Here is a 15,313-nt window from a genome sequence, read left to right on the forward strand (position 1 = left end):
AATTCACATGTGAACAATACAAGGTTTCAACATTTCACTAATTAAATCTACTATTACAATTGAGTGACGTTAAAGGTACTCCTATTTTTAATATTCATATTCGTCCACTACCCACCAAAGTCATGACCATACTGCCATACATGATCCAATATGGAGTAAAATCCGTGAAATTGTACCCACCTATCATTCATAACGTTGGAATTGTTGTGCCATGATTAGGTGGCTCAAGGAGATTGACCAAGGCATCATCTTGATGATTTTTCGTTTTGTTTTGTCACGGTTTACTAGGTAAACTTCCTCAAGATTAAAATTGGAATGCAAACAAGATCGATATTTACAAATACAAAGTAATCTTTACGGAATATCATTTTATCAAACCATATGCGGTCTATTATAAAATTTTGACACTTCAAATTTACCAACAGTATTAATTCGGAAAAAAGTAATTTTAAACTAAAATTAATTTGTGCAAACCAAAGTTGTTTTACTCCGTATTTATCAATTTTACTCTTTAAAACTATTTTTTAACATTTGGAATTGATTTTATTAATCATAGCAATTTAGCAAGGCCGCCGTCTAGCAAATAGCAATGCTACTAAAGTGAACTGCAACCCAAACCGTATTCCGACGCCCTGCTTTGCTCTTGTTTCAGCAACTCTCTCTCTGCCTCCGAAGAACAGCAAACAGAAGAAGAGCAAAAAATGGGGAAGAAGCAGAAGAAACCAGGAAAAGGTAAGGAAAAAACTGAGAAGAAAACAATGAAAGCAGAGGAGAAAAAAGCTCGCCGTGAGACTAAGAAGCTTTCTCCTGAAGATGACATTGACGCCATTTTGGTTATTTCTCTTTCTCTCTCTTAAAAAAAAACCTATTTTTATCATCTACTGTAACTATTACTATCTGGGTATTTTGTATTTTAATCAATGAATGATTGAATGGTAGTTTATGGTGTTCACATTCTAAATTTGGGGTTTTTGTGTGGTTTATGATGATGGATATTTTCCCTTTCTAATTGGGTGTATGTCAATTTGTGGCACACTATGTTCTGAGTTTAAATTACACTATCAATGTGACTATTAATTCCAGCCAGGGTTGGGGTTTTGAGGGATAGTTTTACAGTGAAGAGTACTTTACATTTTATGTTTTTCAAGAGCTCAATTTTCATGGGACATGATAAGCTAATATGGGATTTGTGTGTAATTATGCAGTTAAGTATACAGAAAGAGGAGGCTAAGAAGAAGGAAGTTCATGTTGAGGAAAATGTGCCTGCGCCATCGGCCCGGTCCAATGGCTCGGTATTTCTCTTGCATTTCGGATTTGTTATTTGAGGTTTCTTTCATGTATTTCTAGACAACTGATTAAATGTGTGCTTGATGGTTATGTAGATGAATATAAATCCATTAAAAGAGACGGAGTTGATCTTTTATGGTGGTGAATTCTACAATGGCAATAAGGTTAAGTTGTGTGAAATTGTTAAGATAAATCAATATTGTGATATTTTTGGCTCCTTTGTGGTGATGTTTGGATTTCTTTTATGATGAAAGCAGACGTTTGTTTATGGTGATCTTTATCGTTATGATGTCGAAAAGCAAGATTGGAAATTGGTATCAAGCCCTAACAGCCCTCCACCTCGTAGTGCTCATCAAGCTGTTGCTTGGAAGAATTACCTCTATATCTTTGGTACTAACTTGTATAGATTCAAGTTTTGACGTTTCTTTGCCTTTTCTGAATTATATTTCACCTAGCAACACTTTCTTAACGGCTTGTACTAATGACTGATACAGGAGGTGAATTCACATCACCAAATCAGGAGAGATTTCATCACTACAAAGTGAGATGCTGATATCACTTACTACTTTTTTTTTTGACTCCATTCTATATTCATTGCTAATGGAGGGAATCTTAATTACATAACAGGATTTTTGGGTATTAGACCTCAAGACAAATCAATGGGAGCAATTGAATTACAAGGGAGCTCCAAGTCCGCGGTCTGGCCATCGGATGGTAAGCTTAGAAAGATAGCATAGATTGAGTTCTTCAATTTTAGGAGGAGTTTAGGACTATTAGCTACTTCAAGTTTTGAAGCGGTTAATATAATAACTAATTTCATATAATGAGATGGACATTGGTGTGTTTCTGTTCCTTCTGCATTCAGCTTCCATGTCTACATTTGGAGGTTTTATTGGACTCAAGGATAGATTATCTGTTGATAGTAGACTTGTAACTCTGTAAGCATCTAAGAGAAGTGAATCACGATGTTGTAAACTGTCGAGAGATACAATAACTTGTTGAGCATAGCTGTGGGCCTGTGACCAATACTAATTTTGTCAAACACGTGGCAGCTTTTAGGTATTTCAGTCAATTCGGTAGAACATTTATTTGATTTGGTTAGCGTCAAAAGACTCTAATCATGTTATGGACCTTTGTTTCCTTCTATTGAAAAACTTGTTTTGCTTTTGCAATGTTTATTTTATTTGCTAATTCTGTAAATTGTAAACTTCTTTAATTATTTTCTCCCGTGTATAAATTGGTAGCTGTATGCCTGTATGCCTGTATCTAACTTTGTTGATGTGTAAATATCTGCCTGCTATCATCTGGTCTATTTATACAAGTTACTTTGACCGTTGCGGTTCTGGCTATTATCTTACTTATAAGCAACGGTTTGCAGGTTCTGTACAAGCACAAAATCATAGTGTTTGGTGGATTTTATGACACTCTTAGAGAAGTAAGGTTTGTATTTCAATCCTTTGTTTTATGAATTATGTTGAAGTTGTATCAAGAAACAAATTTTTTTCCATGAACAGACAAAGGAAGAAGACCTATTGGCATATCACACTCCAAACTATTTTTTGTGAATGCATTGAACTGAAATAATTTAATGATAATTTTACTTATAAAAGTACAATATCATTACTCTAATACCTCTAACAAGGCTTATGCTTTGCCCAGGTTAAGCGTAGTTCTTTTAGATTCGTGATTGAAATATCATTGACTGACTTTCTACTTCATGATAAACATGAAGCAAATTGTAATTCACCTGGCATTTACTGCCTCCGTTTCAAAATAATCTTTACACTTTCCGTTTAGTCCGTTTCATAATGTTCTTTACACTTTGCTTTATTCTACTTTTGACATGAAAATTTATTATCTTACCCCGCTTACCCCACAACATTTACAACTTTCAACTCACTTTCTCTTACTTTATTATTTTTTGTCTTACACTCACCCACCTTTTTACCCATCTACCATACTTTATCCATTTTTATTATATCCACCCACCTTTCTACACGCTTATCCTATTTTGTCTTAATATTGGCGCAAATAGTAACCGTAAAGATCATTTTGAAACGGAGGTGTAGTTTTTGAACAGGTTTGGATAATTTCAGACTTTCAAGTAGGATGTATGACTCTTATACAGACTTGCCTTTATATTATTTCCTGTACTTGCTTTCCTTTTTTAAGAAACCAGTTGGTGTTACAATTTTAGTTTTGGGGTGGAGGAGCGAATAGATCACCTTATGAGCCGGGATTGTATCTGTAAGTCTAAGAAAGAGGGAAGCTTGAATTTTGTGTTAGGTGTCTAAAACATCTCTTTAGTGGGAGATTTTTGGTATTTCCCAGTTTTCACAAGGATTTTCTTTGGCATAGTGTGCTTATGAGCAGATATGCTTTTCAGAGGAATGGCTTGAATGAATTAACTTTACTAATGCTCATTGACCTTGGAAGTTTAATTCACAGTTATCTTCTATTTTCTCTCTTGGTTAGGTTGGAGATTGGTTTAGGTATAAACTTTTTTTTTAAAAAAGGGCGGTGATCCTACCACCCTTGCTGCCACTATGTGATGTGTAGTAGGGTTGGTCCTTTTTGGAATTTCACTTGAGGAGGGAAGTTAAAATTATTGCGGAATTTCGTGTTCGGAGGACTTACTAAGTTGCTGAATATTCTTGAAGCCTCTTTCTTTGTCAAATTCCTAGCTTGTCACCTTCTCTATTTCTTCGTTCATTTGGTAGACAAGGTTTCGGAGCAGGTTAAGGCTTTTGTGTGGGTTGCTACTTGCTAGTCAGCTAGTCTGTAGAGGCTCACTAGTGAGATATGCTGTTTTGTTGGCCAAACAAGTGTCTCCTCATGTGCGTATTTTCTGTTTTGCTTGTGCTGGGCTTGGAAAATTTTGTTTATTGTCAGTTGGAGTTAGTGGCTTATTGCCAGAGGCTTTTCGATGCTGTTGGTGTTAGTTCGGGTGCTCTATTCTTTTATTTAGTTGCGGATTATTTTCAACTCCAGTGTATGAGATTTGGATGACATAGGCTTTTTCATTATCTTTCATGGGGTATTTATCTTGATAGGAATGATAGGTCTTTTGGGGTGTTTTCTTTGGTTGCCTTAGAGGTACTAGGTGATGTATATAGCCTCTCTTTCAGATGTGACTCGGAAGTGGCATTCTTTTTTTCTTGTTGCTTGATGTTGAAGGATTTCTGATCTCCCTCTCCTTCTCCTTCTTATCTTTATTTTCCTTATCAAAAATTTTGCTATAGTAAAAGCATTAACAATTTCACCAAATATATTTCTCCATAGTACAAAATATCAAATCCTTGCAGTTCATTTTGGAAGGTATTATTGACAAATCTTTATTTAGAGTTCCTTTTTTATTGGGAATCATCTGGATAACATTTATTGCTGATACAGTAGTACTGTTTGAGATTGATAACTGCGGATTAGAAAGAAACGGTTGGGACGTCAATAACTCATTGTTTATGGTTTACAATTGAATATTTAATACATCTGTATCAAACAGTTGTGTTTAAGTTGTGAGTTTAACAGGTTGCCGATCAGCAATGATTGATCTTGACGAGTTCTTTTCATAAATATCTTTTCAGGTACCTTAATGATTTGCATGTATTTGACCTGGATCAATTTAAGGTGCACACTAATCAGCTCATTTGCATGTCATTGTATTTTTCTATCATTTCCTTCTTTCCAAAAATTCACATGTTTTTTTGAACTGCAGTGGCAAGAAATAAAGCCTCGACCTGGGTGCATGTGGCCCAGTGCGAGGAGTGGTTTCCAGCTTGCTGTATATCAAGACGAGGTTAGACTATTGACTTCTTTTGTTCTAGGTTTAGAATCACTTGCTCTGTTATATGTTACGCATGCAGTTCCGAATTTCCCATTTCCCCTTATTCTGTTGTCGATGTGGTGCGTACAAGGAACAAACTAGGGTTATTGCTTGTAGAATGTAGATCAATGCCCGACAGTCTTGTGTGAACTTAACTTCCTGAATCATGTTATCTTCTTTGGCTTTATTGCTAATATGATGAGAAGTAGCCTCTCATGGACACTTTTTCTTGAGGTGTCATTCATGATTTCATGGTATGATTGGCGACATAGATCTACCTTCTTAAACCAATAAAAGTTTTATTAGATTCATTGCTAGCCCACGTGGTGATTTATTCACCTTTCAAGCTTTGGAGGATTGGACATAAAGTAAATGGGATTACTGGGTAAGGTGCTTCATGTCAAGGTTATTCTACCCCAAACGACAGGAGCGTTGACTTCCACCCATGCAAGTCTTTTCTGGAACCTCACAAGCAGCTGTTTTTTTTCTTCTTTTTTCTGGAACCTCTCAATAATCCAAAGTCCAAACAGATTAACATTTGACAGTTGAATGCTGTACTTTAGAAAGAATGTGGTCAGTGTTTGGGTAAAGTCAATTTTTACTATTTCTTGGTGGCATAATATAGCTATTCCATTGGATCGAAATCATCATTATTATCACTACCCTATTGCCTCAAATAGGCTCCCGCAACAAGCAGGGTAAGGGGGGGTCGGACGTACGCAACCTTACCCCTGCAATTGCAGAGGTTGTTTCCAGTTGACCCAAAAGCGATAACGGGACAACGGGACGACCATCTCTTCATGGAAAGGAAGCGAAGAGGTTTTAAGAGATAGCAGATCTAAATTTTCTAGTATTAGATATAGAATTGAGTTTGTTCACTGGAATTATGCTGAAATGAGGCACCAAGGAATTCTGTTGGTTGATGGATAAGGATAAAGGTTGTTGAAATTAAGTACTTTTCTGGTCATTCTGTGATGAGGAGACTGACTGTGCCTGAACGGTTTTTTAATTTTTGTTTTTAATACTCATATTTTATGCTGTTCACTTGATATGACTGTCAAGCTTAATATGTTTTATGTCTTCTTAACTCCTGCACAATAATTTTTCATAACATCATTGTGATGACAATGCAGATATTTTTGTACGGAGGTTATTTCAAAGAAGTTTCGTCGGATAAAAACAGCTCTGAAAAGGGAGTAGTTCACTCTGACATGTGGTCTTTAGACCCGAGAACCTGGGAATGGAACAAGGTTCGAGCATATCACATAACTATGAATGTTGATTGCTTACATTTCCCATGCATCAACTTATGCATATGTACAATGCGCATGGCCTTTATTATTTTAATTGTTTTATATTGCCATATGCTTTATAGCTTATTGTTGTTGACTACTAAACTTCTTTCTTAATCTGAAACATCAAAGTTGGTGCTAAACTGCTTAGTCCCATTGGCCAGTCTTGGTTTAAGGTTGATGCTAAAATTCAGTTGTTGAGCACCAAAATTGAAACAGAAACCAAAATTAGGTGATCTTCAGTTATTGTCACTAACTCACTACCTGTCCTCTAATGTGATACTAAAATAGTATAAACAAGAGAATGCATAATCCCTGAATGAGTCAGGCAGTTTTCTAATACTGAAGTTGGAATGAAATAGACCCTTGTAATACCAATTAAATCTCATATTGGAGATTTAAAAAGGTCAACTTTGATTTCTTTGGATCAGCGTTGGACAGCATATCTTGAAATTTGTTGCGTGGATTTGCCGTCTTGGAATCCTTTTCAGTCTTTTCATCTCCATATAACTATATAAGCATGTATTGTCAAACTCACTATTTGTGTATGAAACTATGAATTCTTGATCAATGTCATAGTTGTGTGTATCTATAGTAGTCGAGCCTTTCTGCTTTTGATGAACGAAGATTCACTTAGATAGTTCCTTTGACAATTTGATGGTGAACATGGAAATAAGGAAATCAGAGATTTTTTGAGAGGAGAGCTTGCTTGTATCAAGGTTCAAGTTCCGTTCTTTTGAGGCTTTTATGTTTTGATTGACACTTGCCTTTTCTTGCTTTTGTAGTGTCTAGTGTGTCTTGATTGCTGAAAGGCATTATATTTTTTGGCTCTTGCCCTCCTTCACACCTTGGGGGTGTCCTTGAACATTTACTTGCAAAATAAAAAATGGCACCAGCTGCCCAGATGTGTGAGGCTGCTTAAATATTTTTCTATGAAAAAGAATGATATAAGAGAAGTAATTTTTCCGTAAAACCTGTATCTTGTATTCTTACCTTTTACAACCGTGTTTCTCATAGCTGTCTATCGTTTCAGCCAGAATTTCAATTCCCAAAGTTGTGCTCTATTAAAATTATATTTCTTTGTCTCCTCTGATCAGGTAAAGAAAAGTGGGATGCCCCCAGGACTTCGTGCTGGTTTTTCTATGTGTGTGCACAAGAAAAGAGCTGTACTTTTTGGAGGAGTGGTAGATATGGAAGCTGGTGGTTAGTTTATTAATTACTTTTGCATAAGAAATGTTTTTTGTTCTCTGATTTTTTTCATTTACTTGAGTATTCCGACTTCCAAGTAATTGTGCAAAGTTGAAGAGGTAATATTTGTAAAGACTTGGTCCAAGTTCTTCCTAAATTTATCTCCTTCTTGATTCTATTTTGTAGTTTAATTTGCCAGTCTAAATTGTTAAGAAAAACCTTGAATTTTTGTTTAGGAATGGAATAAATGAAAACTAGAATACCCTGTCAAAAAAATTTATGCATCTTGTAGGTGGATGAAAGTGAGGGTAACTTTAAAACAAATTAAATAATTGTTACATTTGCAGTTAAACATTTTTAGTAAAATATTAACGTGTTTGGTATTTCCCAAGTATGTACCAGTCTATTCTTTTATGACTACAAAGTTCTCTTGCTGACCTGCTTTGTATATTTAACAGGTGATGTGATGATGAGTCTATTTCTAAATGAGCTATACGGTTTCCAATTGGACAATCACCGCTGGTAAATATCATCATAATTTATTCTGGATGGTTCCACTGTTCCAGTATTTTTCATTTTGGAGACATAACTTTTTCTTGTTCTGACCTTGCGAATAGCCTTGAATCCCGGATTCATACCAGAACTGTGACGATTCAGTCAACCTTAACACTATGTTTGGAGATTAAAATAGAAGGGAAAAGGAAAGAGGAGGATGGAGAGGGGAAGGAAAGGGAGGGGTGGGGTGGGGGGCCCGGGGGGGGGGGGGGTGGAGTTCCATTTTCCCTTCAAATATCTCTCCAATTCTTTGAAGATTAGAATATCTTCAAAGAGGAGGGAAATGGATCCCTCCCTCTCCCTCCCCTTCCTTCCCCCAAACCCTTATCCAAACAACGGAACTTGTTCCCCCCTCTCTCTCCTTTCCCTCCCTTTCTCCCCATTTCCTCTTATCCAAAAGAAATCGTAAAGCTAAGCACAAAGATTCCTTGAGAAAAAATAAATTAGATCATCAGGATTCAGGATAGGTATGCCTCGGACTTAAAAAACAATGTACAATATGGAGTTTGAAATATGTAAATTTTGATTCTACTGTGGCGAAGTCAAGAAATCAATTTAGGAAATCCGTTTATAGTATGGCTCTTTTCTCGGAAACCAAATATGCTTAGGAGCAACCTTTACCCGCTTTATGTGGAGTGGATTGGTAGGGCCCTTCTTTGGGAGCAATGTTGTCATCCCTAGATTTTACTGTGAGACATAATTCTTCTCTTAAAAAATTTTGAGTGGCATTGTGCATTTCTTATATAATTATCAATTGTATGGGATCAGTGCGATGGTACTGATCTTTTCTCTTCTGACACAAACAAATGGTTTGACAAGTACTAGTTACTGGGACTAACACATCTCCTTTAATTAGGTACCCGCTGGAGATCCGGAAGGAAAAGTCCAGCAAAGATAAGGTATTTACTTATAAAACCTTGATGTGGATCTTCGATGTGTTTGATTTATCTTCCAACAGTAGATAGTTAGGGCAGTGAAAACCTTTATTCCTTTTCTTGAATACTATTACCATTCTCTGTCTAGGTTATGTTTTGTCATGGACTTAATCGGCAATTGCAGCAATTCTATTTTGTTACACCTTTGATTGAAAAAGTGTAAATACCTACCAACTAACCCCACTTGATATTTTTTTGGTTCTTCAGCCTAGGGTTCTGGATGAAGTAAAACATGTGAAAGTGGTGTTTGTGAGAACTTATTTGGTCATTGAATTAGTTGGTTTGACTAAATGCATAAGCTGATTGATTGCGGGTTGTTTGGTAAATTAGTTGTAGGCTATAAGCTGATAGCTGTTCGAAATTGTAAAAATAGATCAGATCCGTGACTATTTTGATATGTGTTTTAACAGGCTGCATTTTAGCTCTTTCAATAAGCTTCAAATTTGTGTTTCTTGAAAACAGCTTATTGGATATAATATACTCCCTTCGTCCCTTTTTATTACCCCACAGAGCAAAGTTCACTTTGTTAAGGCTCGGGCAAAAAATTTGCACATGGGTTGGTATTTTGTCCTTTTGTGAGTTTTCAAGTGTAAAAACTTACCGTATAAGGTATGGGAGAACTCAAAGGGACAACCAAAGAGGAATACGGCGTAAACAAAAAGGGACGGAGGGAGTACTATTTAGCTTCTCCAATTAGCCTTTTACCAAACACCTAAAAAGAGCCTTTAGAATTGGTCAAACAGCTAATCCCCGCAATTTACGAGCTCTTCTGTAATTTTTTTTCCAAATACCTGAGTATTTGCAAAAGGTAGTGGGGTAACCAATACTTGAATAAGACGCTTCATTCTGCATGTTTTTTCCCCTTGAATTCTTTCCTCTTGTTTGTGGCTCACAAGGTTATTCAATTGGGCTGGTGAAGCCAACTCTTCTAATGTTGCATCTAATTGGGGCTTCTTCTTTTTGATTTGCAGTTGAAAAAAATGGCTGATGAGAAACTTAATAAATCTTTACCTGAAAACAAGGATAGCTCCTCAGATATAGATATCGGTGAAGCAAATAGAGTTAATGCAGCTATGGAAGACCAAGAAGCAGGAAATGATTTGGAGGAGAGCGTTGGTGAGATGTCTCTCGAGACAGACAATATTAGCAGCAGTGGAAGGTTGGGCTCAAAAAATGATAGGAGGTCCAATGAACCTGGCACCAGCAAGGAATCACTAAATATTGCTTTACCAGAGGTTTGTAGTACATAATGCTTGGCTATTGCACTCTATGATTGTTGCTTTAGTTCTGTATTGTAATGTGATACACATATTCAGGTTATCAAGCCTTGTGGACGCATCAATGCGTGCATGACTGTTGGAAGAGATACCTTATATTTGTATGGAGGCATGATGGAGGTCAAAGATCGTGAAATTACACTCGATGATCTTTACACACTCAATCTCAGCAAACTGGATGAATGGAAGTGCATAATACCAGTAAGTTTTGGCCTTTCTTTCTTTTTGTTTAGATATTGTTCTGCTTGGCAGCTGGTGAAGTAGTAATTACCATCTTTGTCTGAGTTTGAGTTGTGCCTTGTAAGGTCGCTGCTTCTTTTAATGCAGATTTCATGAAGATCCCCTTCCTTAGGACTATTTCCTGACCCAATCTACTTGTAACATGTAATTAATAGTATCATGGATGGTGGTCATCTCATGAGAAATAGGACATATGTATGATGTATCACATTCAGTGCTGTAGAAATGTTAACCCATATAAAACATGTGCGTATTATACCATCTATTGATATAATTTTCTTTATTCTATTCAATATCAGGCTTCTGAATCTGAATGGGTTGAAGCTTCGGAGGATGAAGATGAAGACGAGGATGAGGAGGATGAAGATGATGATAGTGAAGATGGTGAAAGCAGCGAAGAGGACACTGATGATGATGATGATGATGTAATGGAGGTGCTTCCCTACTCTTTTTTACATTTGAAGAGGATCTTTTCACTGGCTCCCTCATTTCTACTTTCTTGTTATTGTTTGCAACTCTTGTGTTGTCACTTACGTTGAGCTGATTATTTGTCCCTTCTGTATCCCTCTGTAGTTAGGTCAAGTTTTATGTTGGTATTGAACTCTTGAAACTCGGAATCAACTCCGAAATAAGTATAACACTTTCTTAAAATTTGGTTGTGGTTTCGTTGGAAAATGTGGAAGTTCATGTATGATGTAACACAGACCACAGTCCACCACTAAAGATATAATAGGTGGCCGGAGTAGCTGTCTGGTTAGTGGTTATTGTCAGTTTTGAATAGTGTCTTGGAAGGGTAAACTTTCAACTTTGTTTTACAATGTCTGACCAAGTAAATAGGCCCTTGTTTGCTGTAAGTATTAGGTCAGTCAGTCACCTTTACAAGCAAGGATCTTAAATGAGAACAGCTTCAGGTGCAATTGTGCAGCTAACACAGAGCACCCCTGTCACCACACCTAACGTGTGAGCCTTATGGACAGAGAATACAAGTTCACTGGAATTGCTTTATCATTCTGAGTAATTATATTTGTTCTTTTGTGAAGGCTGTGGATGCTGATGGAAAGTCGCGTCAAGTTGGAGACGCTGTTGCTTTAATAAAAGGAGAAGGAAAGACTCTCCGGAGGAAGGAAAAACGAGCAAGAATAGATCAGATCAGAGCTAGTCTTGGCCTATCAGATTCAATGAGAACACCAGTGGTACTTGCAGTTCTTTGCACCCTTCGCTAACTAGTGATTAATTCTTATGTCAGTCACTTTCAGTCATGTATGCAATGCTCACCTATTTTGTGGCAACAGTCATGCTGGGAATTTTCTGGCAGAGTTTATAAGATATACTGCTGTAGTTTCTGTTGTTTGGTAACCGTTATCTTGGAGGTCTGATTTCCTGCACTTATTGATTCTTTTTGTCTCTTGTGAAGCCTGGTGAGTCATTGAGGGACTTCTATAAGCGCACCAATATGTACTGGCAAATGGCAGCATATGAACACACTCAACATACTGGCAAGGTCAGAACTTTTTCCTTTCCTTCATGATGTAATTGCACTCTTGAGTTTGTATTTCATTATTGTTTGCTGACAGGGTGACTGTGTCTATTCGTCTTTTCCCTTAGATTGCAAGTCAAACTAGTTTGGCATAGGTTTATGAAATAGTGGAATGGTAATGAAAGGGATTATATTACCAGAATCTATCATCCGTAGACATCTGAGAAGGATTGGTAGTCAAATGAGGTGAAGAAAAACACAACGTAGTTCTCCCTCTAATAAAAAATAGTTGGATTTTCAAGCTATGCACACATATTAAGAAATACAGTGGTATTTATAAGTTATAATAACAAATAATATTGCTTTCACGTTAGAAACTGACAAATTATAGGGATTAACGAATTCACCGCCGTATGGCTGACCGGCGAGTTGTTTTTTTTTGTGTTTTGGTAAAGAAGAGCTTTTATTACACCAAAAAGTGGCAGAGTATTTACAAACAATAGCTACAACCAACATGCAAGGCATGATTAAAAAAAAACAGAGCTTAAATCACGAAACATAACTTCAATCACGAAGCAGAAATGAACAACTTACTAAAAAGTAAGCATCTTTCATAAGTCATCACTTGGATTTGTTTGAAGATTACCGAGGCTCCTGCTTCGTATTTTGAAATCTTCTAGCGTCTTTCCCTCCAAATCAGGGAAAGAGAAATATTAACAACTATTCTGTAGACTTCGTGTGTTCCAGAACTGGACTTGATCTACTGCATATGAATAACTTCCTGTTCCCAGTTCCCAGGCCTCCTCTGAAATCTGAATGCCAAGCCACCTGAGGAAACAACTTCATATCTTAGCAGTAAATTCACAAAAAGCAAAGAATGAATTAGAGGCACTCGCATTCTCTTTTGATAAAAACCCACAAATTTGATCACATTCAACGCCGTATCATCTTATCACAACTTGAAAATCTTCCCCATAATGTCCAACCATACAATGAATTTGCAGTTTGGAGCAGGATGCCATCATCTTCTTCCAAGGCACATCAATAATCACTCCTCTGAACTCTTTATTCACCTTACTGAAATACCGATAAGCACCCAAAATCTTAGCAAGCTGCCTGAATCAGCTATAAAACCTTCTGACGGACACGGAAAAACTTGGGACCAAAATTGTGAACACTAAAACACGGACTTGATAAGTTGGCACTCTTCCTGCACAAGAAAGGAGCTCTGCAGACCAGTTATCAATCCCTGCCAAGACTTCCTTTTTAGAGGCTGATATTGCATAATTTTTGGAGGAAAGAGGTACCTGGAAGACAAATAAAAGGGATTTGCAATATCCTGGTAACGTTTGTGATTCCTGAGATATCCCTTCCAAAATAACCAAAAATTATTATCTCTCTAACTTTCCAATATCCATAATTCCATCACAAGGCTTCCTTCCCCCTGCCCCATCACCAAAAGCTTTGTGTATGAATACTGGATAGCTGCACGGCCTGCACCTGTACAAGCACCATATTAAAGGGGTCCGACTTCCGAGTCTTCAAGCAACTTTACCTCTTTATAGAAAATTGTGGGAGGGGTAAGTTAGATAATACTTTGTACCCTGAAATTTTTGTCTAGTCTACATTAAAAACGTCTATTGTTCCCATTCATGTGACCTGATCATTCCCTTTTTTGTACTCCCTCCGTATTTATTTAAGGGATACACTTTCCTTTTCCGGCCGTATTTATTTAAGAGATACACTTGCTATTTTTAGTAACTTATCAACCCCACCATCTAATTAAATAATCTATCTACACCCCACCCCCACCTCCCACCCCCTAAAATGACATGGTCCCCACTTGTTTTACTCATTAAAATATCTATCCAACCTCACTTGTTTTATTACTTTATGTCATTCAATTCTTATTCTTAATACCCGTGCCCAACCAAGTGTATCTCTTAAATAAATACGGAGGGAGTACAATGCAAAGGATATATTGTGAAGCAACATCTGCCTCTTCATCATCTTCTTGTGATTTTTATCTTGAAGTTGTAAGTTTTGTATATCTTTCAGGAGCTCCGGAAAGATGGTTTTGATTTTGCTGAAGCTCGGTATAGGGAGCTCAAACCGATTTTGGACGAGGTACTTGAGACTGTTGCTGCTCTTATGTTCTTATGTATTCAAGAGTTTCCAAACTGTTGATATACTCTAGCTTTTATCTTGCCAAATTCACCATAATAATCACTTTGGTTTCTATCTGTAGCTGGCTGTGTTAGAGGAGGAACAGAAGGCAGTAGAGCAGGAAGCGGCTGAAACAAGCTCTAAAAGAGTAGGCAACAAGAAAAACAGACATTCATCCTCACAAAAATAATCCTTGGGTATGCACATCTTGAAGAATCAAGTGTTTTCCTTCCCATTTGTGAGTTGTCCATAAACAAAATTTTGACTCATCCCTTTTACTTGTTTGTTTCCTTGTAAAAGTCGCTCAAAATTAGTTACTCCGCAGTTTTCTGCGAAGTGTATCATTATCATTGTTATCACACTTCCATATCTATCTTAGAAATCTACTAGCCAGTGACGCGGCCTCCATACCTTTGTAAACATGCCTATATAAGGTGAAATTGTTTTTTCCATGTGCTGTTTTATTTTAGGTGATTGGTGTTATTCTGATTAAAATCTGCAGTCTTTTACGCGAGAGACGGTGGTCTAATGTGGCAAATTTCAGTCCAGCTCGTAAACTTAGCCAATTCAAAGTCAATACTTCGTAAAATAGCACCAACATTCTCCTATTCCTCAGTGAGGAACTGAACTACTTTTAACAATTTTACTTCACTTTCTAGTTTTTCTTACAAGCAGGTATGGCTAAAGATGGCCGTGGGCCGGGCTTCAGGCCCAGTCCATGAGCCTATGGCAGGCCCACATATTGTATCGGGTGGGGCAATAAGTTCAAAACGAGTCCATGCCCGACCCGAGCCAACGGGCTTTAGTATTGGCGCGAGCAAGCCCGTCGTGCCTAAGGCTAACTTTACTAAATTTAGCGTGTTTTTTCGTACCGGGCCGAGTCTTGTCGTGTTTTTTCCAAAAAAATAAGGCACATCCCCGGCTTTTTGTGCTCGGGCCGGGCCGGATTATTTGGGCCGACTTGGGTTTGGGCTGCGCCATCTTTAGGCATGGCCTCAAGTTAGCCAGCCCATCTCGGAACCGACTACAGAATACTGAAGTAACTTTCTAGTTTCGACGAAAAGAGGCATCCT

The 15,313-nt window shown here is 37.3% G+C and overlaps 1 protein-coding gene across 1 annotated transcript; it reads left to right on the forward strand.

Moving 5' to 3' along the window:
- The first annotated feature begins 553 nt into the window (after positions 1 to 553).
- Positions 554 to 14,714, forward strand: LOC110794538 (uncharacterized). The gene is made up of 20 exons (XM_021999517.2): positions 554 to 833; positions 1,206 to 1,292; positions 1,383 to 1,451; positions 1,545 to 1,677; positions 1,782 to 1,828; positions 1,915 to 2,001; positions 2,666 to 2,727; positions 4,872 to 4,914; positions 5,003 to 5,083; positions 6,244 to 6,360; positions 7,500 to 7,605; positions 8,049 to 8,112; positions 9,002 to 9,044; positions 10,052 to 10,315; positions 10,397 to 10,558; positions 10,897 to 11,031; positions 11,638 to 11,790; positions 12,012 to 12,098; positions 14,133 to 14,201; positions 14,323 to 14,714. The coding sequence occupies exons 1-20, from the start codon at positions 702 to 704 to the stop codon at positions 14,428 to 14,430; spliced, it is 2,049 nt and encodes a 682-aa protein (XP_021855209.1). The 5' UTR covers positions 554 to 701; the 3' UTR covers positions 14,431 to 14,714.
- The last annotated feature ends 599 nt before the right edge of the window (positions 14,715 to 15,313 follow it).

This window comes from Spinacia oleracea, chromosome 1 (assembly GCF_020520425.1).
Source record: "Spinacia oleracea cultivar Varoflay chromosome 1, BTI_SOV_V1, whole genome shotgun sequence".
Classification (NCBI taxonomy): Eukaryota; Viridiplantae; Streptophyta; class Magnoliopsida; order Caryophyllales; family Amaranthaceae; genus Spinacia; species Spinacia oleracea.